General features: G+C 59.1%; 1 protein-coding gene across 1 annotated transcript; it reads left to right on the forward strand.

The window, feature by feature from the left end:
- The first annotated feature begins 330 nt into the window (after positions 1-330).
- LOC138922406 (ral guanine nucleotide dissociation stimulator-like) lies at positions 331-11,109 on the forward strand. Its single transcript, XM_070259091.1, has 14 exons — positions 331-1,310; positions 1,749-1,865; positions 2,730-2,920; positions 4,373-4,485; positions 4,619-4,980; positions 5,763-5,978; positions 6,338-6,441; positions 6,919-6,985; positions 8,517-8,570; positions 8,989-9,063; positions 9,628-9,660; positions 10,026-10,147; positions 10,354-10,457; positions 10,783-11,109. Exons 1-14 carry the CDS (start codon positions 1,176-1,178, stop codon positions 10,938-10,940), a joined length of 1,851 nt encoding a protein of 616 aa, XP_070115192.1. The 5' UTR covers positions 331-1,175; the 3' UTR covers positions 10,941-11,109.
- The last annotated feature ends 3,169 nt before the right edge of the window (positions 11,110-14,278 follow it).

Here is a 14,278-nt window from a genome sequence, read left to right on the forward strand (position 1 = left end):
AAGCAGGACCTTCAGTCTCAACTGAGGCTAGACTAGGGGAGGATTTGCTCCCAAGTCACTCACACGGGTGGTGTCAGGAGTCATTGGGACTGAGAGTCTGAGTCTCCATGTGACTGTTGGCTGGGCGCTCCCTCAGATCTCGCCTCCCTTGGCCTCTACATAGGGCAACTGAAATCATCGCCACTTGCTATCTCATTTCCAGAAATGTGACAGAGAGAGAGCGCAAGAGATGGAAACAGAGGGGGAGATAAAGGGAGGGAACTCAGGAAAGCAAGCAAGAGGGAAGTGACAGAGTTTTTGTAATTAAAACTTGGATGTGACATTCCATCAGCTGGGCTGTATTCTATTGCTCAGAAACCAGTTACTCAGGATGTAGTGGTTCCACAAGGATGTGCACAGCAGGAGGGAGGGAGCGCTGGGAGCCTTGGTGGAGGCTGCCCACCACATAGGCCGACAATGAGGCGCTTGGGTCTGGTTCTACGGCCAACAGGAGACTGGGAAAGGTTGAATGCTAGTGAATGACAATATCTGAATTTCCTCGAACTTCCAACCCTTGAAGGTGCAGAGACCTGACAAGGAGCCCCCAAGGGGCAGGGACTTTTCCCAAATCACACGGCTGGAATCCAGGCCTGTTTGGAGAGGTATTCCCGACTGCATCCACCCCTTCTTGTAATTCTTCCACCTCTAAGTTCGGGGACCAGACCCAGGCGGCACCACCTCCCAGATATGGGAGGCGTTATCACATGTCCACCCGAAGACGTCCCTGGGAATGTGTTTCTAGCGCCATCCCATCGTGCAGGTTGGGAGACTGGGGAGGCCCTGAGAGGCACAGTGGCTTTTCCAGGACACAGAACTGCTAGGAAAAAGGAGATCCGAACTGGGCGCTCTCTCTTCAAAGCTGGGGCGCTGGTTCCGATCCCAAGGAGCTGTGGGGAGGGCTGTGATGGAACTTTCTGTACAGCTCGGGAGATGACACGGGCAAGGAGGGTGAGCGGTCAACAGCCCCGAGGGGGCTTTGGGTGGGTCTGATGGAGGGAAGGGCCCCCCATCCTGGAACCTTGGAGACATGACCTCACTTCCTTGGCGACCGACCCCAACAGAGCTTAGAACTCTGGTCACCAGGCAGCCATTTTGTACACATAGCCCATTTGACCAGAGACACTCGACACAGGAGGATGTGTTCGTGTATCCCCTCTTTGCGAGGCTCTGGCGCACAGAGAGCCAACAATGACAGTCTTCTCCAGCGCTGTCGACACTGGCTGAGACCGCACCTCCAAGACCTCAGGCCATTCGGAAGAAGGAACCCTCAGGTAACACAAGGCAGCCCAGGGCGGGCCACTCCGGGTCAGGCCACAAGTGTGATCCCACCCTCCCATGCGGGCAGCCCCACACCCCTTGACCCTTATTGTGTGTGTGTGTTGGCGGGCATGGAGTGACGGAAGGCAGGGATGAGCGTGGAGCTACCCTGGACGGGAGCAGACGGTTAGGGCTTGGAAGCCTGGCGGTATGTCGTGTTCATATCCCAGGTGGTGGCTGGCAGGATGGAAGGTGAGTGCTGGGAGCCAAGCCGCCCTACCCGTAGGTGAATCCCAAGCCCGTGAGGTGTCATCTCATTCGCTCCCTGTCTGGAGGTCTATGCGGATGCCCCTCTGTCTGTGCTCGGTGTGCGGGAGAGTTTTCCCCCTGTGGGCAAGTGCAGGCAGGCCCCTGCTACCTGCCGCCGCGGCCACCGGACGCTGTCTTTGCAGAGCTCCACCCAGGAGATGGTCCAGGAGCTGGCGCATGGGTCCTACGGCTCCATCTCCCTGGACAGGGGGCAAGTGCAGCAGACCACCGACCTTGCCCGGGGCTGGACTGAGGGGAGAGTGAGTGACACCCGGGGCCCTGAGATCACTGGGGTGTGTCCACAATCCAGAGTCAAATCTGGAGCCCTCCCCTGGACCCGCCCAGGGCTTTCCCACTGGAGTGTCCCAAGGGCCCAGTCCCAAAGGAATCTGGACTTCCACGCCTCCTCACCAGCTACCTAGGAGGGTGGGAAGTCGCTCTTTCCTAACCCTAGGCGGAGTAGACAAAACACTGATGTTTGCGCTTCACACTCGGCCAGGGGCATCTTTGAAATCTGCCATTTTCTGAATCTGAAACCTCTGTAACGAGGGTCTCAAACCTCCCTTTCGTGTAAAAGAAAGAAAAACCAGCGTCCTTTCTTGTAGTCAGCCAGATCCTCACAGCGTCTGTCTGCCCGTGCACTGTCTCCCGACTGGGGAGGGCTGAGGTTCCCACCAGACATTTCCCTTCATGTCAGGAGCACATGAAGCCTCAGGTGGGGGAGCGGGGGAGTCCTGCAGCCCTGGCTTAGGGCGGTTCTCAGTTCCGACGCACAGGACCCTGAGCAGCCACTTGGCAGCCCGAAGCTTCCGTCCTCTCATCTCTAGAATGGGGATGTTTGTGTTGGATTCGCTGGTCAGTGCTCTTAATGCACGCTTTGGTGCGGGGCGGTCTGTCCTTGCCAAGCCAGCCAAGTGTCCTGAGGAACTCATCGTATAATCCTCCCCCCGCCCAAACTCAAATTGGACTTTTCAAGCCTGGAAACCGGTTGGCTGTGGGCAATCCTGTCCCTCCTCTGCACACATCCCTGAGGGGCTCACAGTTCCTGGGGGACCTCCAGACCTTGACTTCCTGGAGGTTCACGCTGGTGCTGGTGACTCTGTGTCCTTCCTCATCTCACCCAGCGCGGAGAGTCACTCGGGCAGCGGAATGAGGCCTGCAGGATGCGGGCCCTCCAGGCAGGCCTGCTGGAGAGGCTGCCGCCGTCCATAGGACCAGCCTTGGCGCCTCGAAACATGGCCAACGTCACCACCATCGTGTTTGACTGCGCGGCTGTCCTCACCTCCCACGGGGTCCTGGACCACCTACTTGCTACGTGAGTGCCCAGCCCCTCCTCAGCACAGTGGTGACTCTGCCCACTGCCAGCTGTGTGTCTTGGAAACGGCCCTCCATCTCTCTGAGCTTCGATTGCTCCTCTGCAAAGTGGAGTGGGAGAGGATAAACTTCATCGGGTTCTGGTGGGCACGAATGGGATGAGCCACGGCAGGTGCTTCCCTGGGGCCTGGCTCTACAGAAGGGGCTGAGAGACGTGCCGTGGTTGTTCCTGGTTATTCTTTCCCTCTCCCCGATGAAGAGCAGTCTGCTCCCCCATCGCTGGGATGGGGCCTTTCTGAGTTTGCAAAGGCACACGGAAAGCACTCTGGCAGGGAGTGTGGGATTCCATGCAGCTGGTCGTGGGGCGGGTCCTTGGAGTAGCCAAGGAGGGGTCTCCGGGGCCGCAGAGGGGCCCCAGGCCCACTCAGCTACCGGGGATGCTTCTGGTTGGAGTTCATTCGAGAACACTGTATATTAAGCACCTGTGACATGCGGGAGCTTTAGAGACACTTGGCACAACGCAGTGAATGAAGCAGACACAGCCCCTGGACCCCCGCAGCAGCCTGAGACTCAGATAGTCACACACCATATCATCCACAGATCCTGTCCCCCGCCTGTCCCAGGGGATGCCCTCCTATGCTCCTTTACGACTGGAGGCCTCTTCCCACGTTCTCATGCATGATGGACCCCAGCGCCAACTAAAGACCTGAGTGTTCTTTGAGTGCCAGACGAGGGCCTCCTGTCTCCACAGAACAGGGCTGGGGGAGAACAAGAGGACAGAGGACTGTGGCTGGGGCGGGCCCGGCACAACTCTGATCTCACTCATCTTTTGATTCCTCTGGGAGGGCTGAGGTCTGATGGCTTCTACTGCAAGGGGATAGGAGTGAAAGAGAGCTGTGGGTGGGGTCCCAGAGCCCCTGGGAACCAGAGGGGAGGCTGGCTTGAGCTGTTCCCTGGCGACCCATCCCCACCACAGTCCCGTCTCCCTCCGCTTCCCCTTCTCCATAGCCACCCCTTCTGACCACCACCAGCAGGCCCAGAAGAGAAGGGGTGTTAGCGAGCCGCTCACACATCGGCCTCAGTCCTCAGTCCACTTGCACAAGGGCGTGGAGGGCTGGGCTGGACTGTGTCCAGCCTCTTTGCGAGAAGAGTGGCAGTGGGAAGAAGAGACTCACACAAACCCCGTGTTCCACCTGCTGGATGAGCAGGCCTGCCACTGCCAGGATGGCCACACAGGAGTCAGCGCCGGGGTGGGACTCCCCCCTGGTGGAAAGGGGCAGGCACAGGGCCCAGACCCAAAGCAGGGTGCCTTGGGAGGACAGTGTGGAAGCGACGGCCAGGCCTCTGGCTCTGTGGCCCAACTGCTTCCGCCCAGTACCGCGTCTTCTATGGTGGGAACCTGGCTGGACCCAATGCAGGATTTCTGGGAGCCCACGCCCTTTCCCTCTTTCAGGATGCGGCTGGCCTCTCTGCGTGTCATCTGGCCTGGGTCGCACCTGGGAGGCCCTGCCTACCTTCCCCAGGTCCAGCTGCAACATCTGGGGCCCAGGAGGGCAGAGCTGGAAGGTGAGGGCACAGCAGTCTGGGAAGACTGTCTGCGGTGGGGTTCACGGGCTGGGGTTCCCTTCAAGACAGCGGAGTCTCTCCTGTCTTGTAAAGTCGGGTACGTAGGTGAAACTTTCTCTTTCTCCCGCTGCAGCGCCAGTTCCAGAGCTCCTGCCGGCTCTAGAGCCAGAGCAAGGGCCAGCTCCGGGGCCAGAGGCAGCTCCAGCTGTAGTTCCACCTTCCGCGCCGGAGCTGGAGGCGGCCTCACCACCAGCAGCCTCACCTCCAGCAGCCTCACCTCCATCGGCCTCTCCAGGGCCGGAGCGAGCGCCATCAGCTTCAGCCCCAGTGCCAGCTTCTGAGCTGGAGCAAGATGCGCCATTGACTTTTGGACGATCTCTGCCTCCAGCTGCCGAAGTCACCGCAGAAGCGAGCGCCGAGCTGAGAGAGGAGAGGCCTAAGCTGCTGGACTTCCCTCCGAAGCTGGTGGCCGAGCAGCTGACCCGGATGGATGCGGTGAGCAGCGGGGCTCTTGGGCTAGGTGGGGCCCGCCTTGGTGGGCCATCAGCTGCCCCAGACCTCCTGTTCCCTCAGCCGCAATCCAACGATGTGGGTGCAAGTCACAGCTCCCCCACTTACCCACCGGGTGACCTGGGCCACCTTCTGGCCCCCAAGTCCTTGCTGTCCCCACATGGACAGTAGAGAGCACACCAAGGGCGGGCACCTGCTGGGCAGAGTGGCTGTGCGGATGGATGAGGTCGAACAGAGAGGAAGCGGGGCAGAGAATAGCCCTCTGGTGGGGGAGGGAAGCTCACTGGAGTGCTGCCAAGTCCTGGGTCACTCACCCATCGGCCCAGGAGGCCTCAACAGCCTCCGTACTTATTAGACACCTAGTGCGTCCTTACCGACATGGAAGACAGGCAAACAAAGCCCATGGTTGTTGCTGCCTCGGGGGAACGTGCAGCTGAAAGGGGAGTGGGACCAGGGGGTGATGAGAACGGGTGGAAGATGCCCCTTGAGATGGGCAGGTGTGAGCCGTGTTCTGGTGCTTGGGGGAAGCAAGACTGGGCTGCGAGCCAATGGGACTTCTCTTCCCCGCCCCTATTGGGTCCTCGGTCATCCTGCGCTGGGCGGCCTCAGCGGACACAGACAAAACCCAGAGACTCCCAGAAGCTTCAGGCCACCTCCTCAGGTTCCTGAGCTGCAGCTGACCAGTGCCTCCTGCCTGGGGCTGCGGGGGCCTGCAGACTCTGAGCTCGGGTGTGGCAGGGTCAGGTGACAGTCCCCATCCTCCCCAGGAGCTGTTCAAGAAGGTGGAGCCCCGCCACTGCCTGGGTTTTGTGTGGTGCCAGCGGCCCAATGGGAGCAAGGAGTACCTGGCTCCCACGGTTCGGGCCACTATCAACCAGTTTCTTCACGTGTCCGGCTGCGTCATCACGACGTGCCTTGGGGACCTCAGCATGACGGCCCAGGACAGGGCCAGAGTCGTCGAGCTGTGGATTCAGGTGGCCAAGGTCAGTAGCGGCAGGGCCCAGGGAGCCCCTCCCTGGAGTCAGGGGGACTGCCCCTTCTCCTCTCGCAGCTTTCAGCCTTGAAGTCGGTGGTCTGGGCCTCGGCAAAGTCCTAGGCCCCTTGCTGCCAAGGGCCTGCTGACCTTGAGTGCTGGTCCCAGTGGTGGGAAGCTCCCTTCCCGCCCTGGGTTGAGCTAAAATCTTCCTGCCCGCGAGCGTTACTCATCAGCTCCCAGGTGTGCCCTCCCTCGCTTCCCTGGGCATCTGCCTCATCCAGGACAGCAGAAGCCCACGAGGGGACACAAGCCAGAGGAAGCAGGGCTCCAGCCCGCCGTCGCAGCTCATTCCCTTCCCTTCCTCAGGAGTGCCGAGTCCTTGGAAATTATGCGTCCCTGCGTGCCATCGTGTCTGCTCTGCAGAGCCCCTCCATCAGCCGTCTGCAAAAGACATGGGGACGAGTTGCCAGGTGGGTAGGCCGTGCTCCATCCAAGCACCACCAGGGCGGACCAGACATCCCCCGTGCGACTGCCATGGACCCCTCATTCAGCTAGGACCATCTGGGAGGCAGCGGACCCTAGGGATGGGGACTGGCCTCCTTGCTCGGGTCTCTGAGACTCTCTGAGACCCTAGGCAGTGGCTCCCCCCTTGTCACATCCTGGATTGAGCCACACTGGAGATTTCCAAGGGTGTACTTCGCAGCAACGGAGCCCTCATCGGCAACCAACGCTGTTAGAAACAATGTGCTCAGTCGGAGTGGGAATGGAGGCCCCAGGTGACCGCAGGAGAGCCTCCACCCGAGTCCCACGGTGACCTCAGAGCTCCGAAGAACCCGGGGAAAACCCTCGTCCAGGCCCCAGGCCCTTTGAACCTTCCGGGTTCTCAGCCAAAGGCATTTCGCCTTCAACCGCCCCGGGTTTTCTTTCCTCCTTTCCTCTCCCCTCAGGAAGAGCTCTCGAAAGTTGAAGAGGTTCATCAAAGACCAGTGGGTGAGCAGGAGGCAGCTGGTGAAGGTAAGACGGAGGCTGCACATCTGGAAGGAGGGGGAGCGAGAGGGGAGGGGACCCGGCAGGATGAGCTTTGGTTCTCCTGTCACGTGAAGTTGGTCAGGAAAAGATGGACAGGAAGAGGGATGTGCTAGCTCCATGGGCAGGTGGGGGCAGTTTGGGACAGGAGGCCAGGGGCATGGGATAGAATGGTGCGGGCTGGACTGTTCCAGGAGGCTGAGGACCTGGCAGAAGGTGCCGGTGTCTGGCTTCCATGCTGCTCCATCAGCTGCCCTGCATCTTCCTCCTGGCCACTGGCTGGAGCGAGTGGGCGGGCTTCCTTTCTTCCGAAGTCAGCCCAGTCTGTGCTCAGGAAGCCAGGGCCCCACTGCTCCTTCTGTCTTCACTGTGCCTCGCAAGAAGGGCACCCTGCCTGCCTGAGGGATGGGCACTGCCGGATCCCACGGGCCGGGGGCACTCAGGGGCTTCCCAGCCTTGGGACGGACACTGGACCTGGGACAGATCTGTGTCCCCTCGGTGACTCCCCACTCTGGCCCCTAAAGTGGGCGCTGCAGACAGTCCCAGTGGGATGCTCACCCAGGTCCTTGTTGGCGATGACATGTGCCCCGGAGGGCAAGGGCAAGTGCCCAGGGAACTGATGGCTTCTTCAGGGATCCTTCCCGCCCAGACGTCAGAAGTTTCCTCGTAAAACAGAAAGGAAATGCCACCCCGCAGTGCCCTGGTCGCCCCCTCCCCTGCTAGTCAGACGTGGCATTCGGGGTCCCCATCCTGAGCGGATGAAGAAAGAATTCTGTGCAGGGGAACTCCCTGAGGGGATCCTAGGGAGCTGAGGGCTTTAGCAAGGCCTTGGCCTCGGCCTGGGATCAGAGACTCCTGGGCGTTGGGGCTGGCAGAAGCCACTTGACCAGGCCTCCTGAGACACCTCATCTCCCTCCATCCGTGGCTCGGCCCAGCTGGGGGCCCGAACACAGCCTGAGAGTCCCGAGGACAGCACTGTGGTCAGCGGCTGGGCAGAGGGTGGTGTGAAGGCAGAGGAGACAGGGGCCTGTGGCTGGGAGGGGGAGCAGCCTCTCCTCTGGGGCCCCCTGAGCAAGTCCCTGCCCCTGTGTGGGCCTTGGTCTCCTCATCTGGGAGCCAGAGGGAGATGAGCCGTGGTGCAGGCCTCACAGTGGGTGCCGAGGCTCAAGGGTGGGGAGGAATGTGGGGAGCTTGGACCTGGCTCCAGAGGCAGGCTTGAGCGGAGAGCAGTGATGACGGTCAGATGACGCTTGGGCCTCAGGAGACTGTGGGAGGCAGACAGAGTTCGTCAAACCTTCCAGACGAGGTAACAGGTTCAGGGAGGCCTGGGCGGGCCCAAGGTCACACAGGAGTGAGTGTTGGAGCTGGGATGGCTCTGGAATCAGAGCACCCTGGAGGCGGGAGCCGCAGGGGCACCAGGTGACTGGGGCCACATGTCCAGGGTCCCCGATCTGGGAGGGGTCTGGGAGGACACTTGGAGGGGAGCGTCGGCTCACTGGCCCTGTCAACACCCTGGCAGGAGGCGACCTCTATGTTGACCAGCCTGGAGACGGGCCCCACAGGTGCCCAGAAGGTAAGGGTGCCTGTGGAGGAGGGGCCCAGGAGTCGCAGGAGAGGGGACTCCCCTTCCTAGCCGGAGGTCTCTACCAGCAGAGAGGGAGCCTTTCTCCTCCAGCCCTGCTCCTGGTGCCACAGACCTGAAATGCCTGCATTGGAAGTGACCAGGAGGAGGCCTGGAACGGATGGGCGCACAACGGATTTGGGACAGGGAGGGGCGGGGACCACGTACCCTGGGTTTTGCCAGAGCCGGCTGCTGGGAGGTGCCTGGAGGAGTTTGGGGTTCCTGGAGGAGAGAAGAGGAGGAAATTGGGGGGAGGCCGCCTAGGTGGGTAGCTTGGGCTGGGCAGGAGGCTGGGGTGAGGAGTGGAGGAGAGGTCTTTGACGGCTCCTGAGAGCGGGATCTCATCACCGTCTCCACCCCGCTGGCACAGGGGCTCATCCCCTTCCTTGGCACATTCCTCAATTACCTACTGCTGCTGGACACCAACATGGAGGATTACCTGGAGGTGAGTGAGCCTGGAGGTGGAGCTGGGGATCAGGATTCGGAGATTTGGGAGGAGAGACTTGCACTGAGGCTTGAGCTCACAACCCTTGGCAGAGTCCTCTCGTGAGGGCCTCACAGCCACCCCGGGAGCTGGGTGTCATGGCCATCTTAGTGATGAGTGAATATAGGATCCAGGTGAGCCGCCAGTCCAGGCTGCCTGACTGCGGAGCTGCTGGAGGGTGTGTCTGAGCTGGACTCAGCCTCTCCCTCAGGCCCCGCCCCTGCAGGGAGTGAAGCCAGGCCCCTCCAAGGCAGGAAGCACACGAGTGGCTGAGCATCCCTTCCTGCCTGAGGCCTCAGTCTGTCTGTCTGTCAGAGAGGGCTGTCTTAGAATGTCCCTGAGCCATAGCCCCGTGGCCTCCTTGCTCTGGAGCTCAGAGTCTTGCCCGGGACCCATTCCCGTTTCTGGTAGCGCCTGCTCCCTGGTCGACCCTGCTGGTAGTGCAACCTGAGAAAGGGTGGAGACGGGGGCTAGCTATGGGCTAAGGGGGCTGTTGCTCATGGGCTTTGGCTCTCTGCCTTCCAGGGAAATGAGATCAATTTTGAGAAAAGGAGTGAGGTGAGCAGCTGTGGCCTCCCCGTGCGGAGGGTGGGGCTGTGGCAATCAGAGACTCCTCCGGGGAAGACCTTCTCTGGCCCGATGCCTTGGGCCTTGCTTTCCTTGGGAGAGTTCGGCACCCAGAGCTGGGAAAGCCGTCCCATTGGTGCGTGGGGGAAGGGGCTGGCACCAAGGACACCTTCCTGCAGGAGGAGCTATTTCAAGCCAACTGTGAGAACGAGCAAGTCCTGCACGGAATTGGAGGGAAGGAGGGTTCCCATGTGGGCCAAGACCCCAGACCAGCTCCTTGACCCTCTTCTCACCTGTCTGAGTCCCCAGCACGGTCCCCCACCCAGGCCCCGTCTGCATCATGTCCTTTCTCCCAGGAATTCAAAGTCACCGAGCAGATCTTCCTGCTCCAGGAGGCAGTCCATCTTTACCACATTGAGGCTGAGGAGCGATTTGGGGCCTGGTTCGAGGCCATGGAGCCCCTCAGCGAGGATGAGAGGTGAGGCGGGGCAGGAGTTGGTGAGGGCAAGGCGGACTCTCTCTGATGGCCAGCTCCAGGGAGCCCGTGCCCGTGGCTTCCGGGTCAGTCCCGGGGCTTGTCGCATGGTCACCCGTGGGGCCCTGGGACTCCAACTGCTGGCCGTCTCTGGGAGGGTCACCTGAGGTGTGGCTCCCGGTAGCTGAAAAGTCCCCTCTGTCCTTTAGCTACAGCCTGTCCTGCCACCTGGAGCCCCCACAGGAGAGGGCCGGCAAGATGCGCCGGTTTTTCCTGCCCAAGAAGAACCGCGCGTCTCTCAGCTCAGGGCTCGGTGAGTGTCCAGACAGGCAGGGACTGAAGCCAGGGGCTCCGGAAAGCTTCGGGCTAAGCACGGGCCTAGGGAGATGGACAGCCGGCACGGGGATCCCAGCTCCACTGCTGACCAGGCCTGTGAGGGACAATTCCCTTGACCTTTGTGGGACTCAGCTTCCTCTTCTGTGAAATGGGTGAAGCGAAATGCCAGCTCCCATGTCAGGGACAATGGGGTAGTGTTGACTGAACACTCAGGACAAGGTTTGGAGCAGAATGCAGTGGGGCTGAGGTGTTGGGCTGGGATACTGGTGTGACCCCCCCAATCATCAGTGTCTTCTCTTCAGTCACCAGACCCCTGACGCAGAACCCAGCAACAGTGGCAGATCCCGGTCCTTCCAACAGCTCGAGTGCAGCCTGCTCTTCAGCGGCGGGGACGCGGCTGGGAAACACGCGGGGCCCCAGGCCGGCTCCTCCCATGCTGATGGGGAGAAGAACATTCTAAGCCTTTTCCTGGGAGCCCTGGAGCCCAAGAGGGAGGGGACGACCTCACCCCACAGGCCTGGCAGCTCCACCCCAGCGCCTGTTTACCACTTGGGAAGGGGCCGTATTTCTTTCGTGTTAATAGTTAGTACTAGTTTTGAATTTGATGTTAAAATCCTGTTTCTGTTCCAGCCTGCGAGTCACGGTCTGGTTCTTTCCCCTCCTGTGCTCGTGTCAAGGAGACACAGACTCTCGCGTTCCTCCTGGAATGAAGAAATCTTGCAGGGTCTCGGCTTATTGTATGTGAGAGAAGGGAGAAGGGCCAGGCCCCTCCCTGGATACTGAGGGACACCTCCGCGCCCCCCCTTACTCAGAGGACGGCTTCATTTCAGTGTGGTTCACGTGGGCCAGGAGCAGAGACAGCACCCAGAGCTCCTGGCATTTAGAGGGTGGAGGTACTTTCACAGGCAGAGCAACAACCACTGGAATGCGGGTGTCTTTAAAATGGCACGGGCCAGCACCACGACCTGCCCCAGGACAGTGGCTGCTTTTCCACCCCTTTGGAGGAGAGGCCACGTTTTCGGCTTCTCTTGTGGAGGTTCCTCTTCACCAGATGTTAGGAACTTGTCGTTTTCTAATGAGGCTCTGGACAGCAGCAGCTCTAAGTGCAGAGAACGATGTAAAAGCTCAAAACGTGCATGTGGAGGGTCAAGGCCGGAGAAGGTCATGTGCAGATGGACTAAGGGCAGGCAGGACCCTCCCTCCCCCGGCCCCTCTGGGGGCTCCATGTTCACCCTTCACCTGGATTGGAATCCTCTGGGATCCTGGTCCACGGCTCTGAATTCCTTTCCCTGCAAGTTTGGTATCCAGGGGGACAGATCTGTGATGCAGCTTTGAAGGCTACATCTGGGCATCCTTCCCGACGCATCACTGCTCCTTGTCCACCAGGATTTCCTGCCTCCGTGCACTTCCTTCTGCAATTCTTGGAAGGGCAGAAATTCCCTCGAATGCCTCGGCCTCTCTGTCCCGTACCTCGTGGCCACTCCTCCCTGGCAGGGTCTGACGGATCACGGGTGGAGTCTGCTTTGCAAACATTAGATACCCTAATCCTGGCCAAAGAATGACCTATACTCTCCCTCGCTGCCCAGGGTGACATCTGGGCCCCTGTGGTTCTGAGGTGTGTGGTCTCAGGCAATCACCTGTTCACACACTCAGGCATGTTGTTTCTGACTCATCCTAACGGGGCAGGAGGACCTGAGCCTATAAACCATGCAGCCCCTCGGAGGGCTGTGTTCTCTTGCCCAGCCTTATGCTCCGTTTATGGTGTGGGTGTGAACCTTTCCCGTTGGAAGCTTTCAGAGATGAGTCGTGAGAGGAGGGTGGTTGAGGGGTCCAGCAGGGAACGCAAGCAAACGGATGACGGGTAAACACAGCCTGACAAAATTAAAACACTTAAATGGTTCCAGTCTGGTGGTGAGCAGACACTGCTCCGAGCTCACTCCAAGAACCCACCCGGTGACCAGGAGCTAGAGGGTTACCACCTGGCATTTTGAACGCCCACCCCCCCCCACCCCACCCCGGGAAAGACCCTGTAAGACTAGGACCACAGGAAGTGCTTGGCCCTTCTGAGTTCTCCCCTCCTTTCTGATGGCTGCAAGTGTCACCCAGACACACAGCAGCGTGAACCCTGCCAGGGAGGCCTCCTCAGTACGGCCAGCAGCTGAGGAGAAATGCTGGTTCCCAGCAGCCCAGGCCCTTCTTGGTATGGCACAGCCATCCAGGAAGGTGACTTTCTAAATGGAAGCCGGAGCCGGCTGTACCTTCCCGCCACAGAGAAGAGAAGTGCCAAGTCCCAAGGCTAGTGCAGGCCCAGGAGGAAGACACCGTGTCCAAGGGGTTTCCCTCACAGGGCCGTGAGGCTCCTGAGAGCCGACCCTTTGGTTGCAGCGCTTTGTTTGTCATGAGCCTACCAGACGGCAGAGGACAATAACTCGCTGCCTCTTTGGGCTTCCAATGGCCAAAAATGAACTGATCGCCAGCAAAAAGAGGCCCACATGTGCAGCACCTGTATCTCATCAGTCTTTATGTTACTTTGATATAAATTTTAGAGAGAGAGCTATATATATATGTTCACTCACACACAAATATATCATGCACTCTAACTTATTCCAAACAGAATCAAGAAATAATACTCATACTCCTCAAATGCACGGTTTTGCAGCTGGTTCCCTCTCGGTAGCTGGTATTTATAAGCACCTTCTTCCAGGACCATTTCATCTTCCCTTCGCCCTCCACAAACCCCGCGGCTGGTCATGGTGCTCTGCCTGGTTAGGGGACCATAACCTGCCTTCCTGAAGGGTCTGGGTCATGGCAGTCCTACCTGGATTGGATTCTGCTCATTCCTGGGGACTTCAAGCCCAGGACGTGCTAGCCCACAAAACGCGGTCAGGAATCTCCTGAAGTCCACACGTGGGCTTCCTCCTCTCCAGGCTGAGGAGCAGAGGGAAGCCCGAGTCCCAGAGGAACACGAGGGCTCCAGACAGTGTCTGCTTTGCATGTCAAGATGGAGAAAACTCAGGGAAACTCTGAGGGTGAAGCAAGGCAGTCCGTTGTCATCATTCTCTGCACTGAATCCACCCAGACGGTTCCAGCAGAGGCTCCACAACAAGCAGCCCCAAGCACCCAGGCGGAGGCCGGCTGCGCTGTCCTGCCTGGGCTTGCCCAGTACATGCATGGTCTACATATTTTGCAAATGACCACAGCTGAAGATGCCCAAGGGCTAAGATTCACCCTGAGCTAACATCCATTGCCAATCTTCCTCGGTTTTTTTTTTTTTTCGCTTGAGGAAGACTAGCCTTGGGCTAAGATCTGTGCCCATCTTCCTCTATTTAACACGTGGGATGTCTGCCACAGCATGGCCCGATAAGCGGTGTGAATGTCCACAACCGTGACCCGAACGTGCCAATGCCGGGCCTCCAAAGTGAGTGGGCCAGTTTAAGCCCTGCGCCACCCTAGGTTATTTTAACACATCACTCTCAGAAACTGATAAATCTGTCACGTGAAGGTAAGCAATTCTAAAGAGGATTTCCATAATACTGCAAGCTCCATCCCTCCAATAGACATCAAGTCCTAACAAGCAGCGGTTTATTGTCACGTTGCTGATGCCGGAAAGGTCTCTGTTGACAGCACGATCCCTCAAAGGCCTTGTCCATTTCTGTGAATCCAATTTCAGCACATAGAGATCTAAAGATTGAGGCAAATGTGGTCTTTCCTCCTTGCAACTCTGAATTAACAAGCAATAAAGAGCAGAAAAATGGAGACCTGGAAGCAGACCTCTTATTTGAGAACAGAGATATACCA

The sequence above is a fragment of the Equus caballus genome, unplaced genomic scaffold (assembly GCF_041296265.1).
Source record: "Equus caballus isolate H_3958 breed thoroughbred unplaced genomic scaffold, TB-T2T haplotype2-0000794, whole genome shotgun sequence".
Taxonomy (NCBI): Eukaryota; Metazoa; Chordata; class Mammalia; order Perissodactyla; family Equidae; genus Equus; species Equus caballus.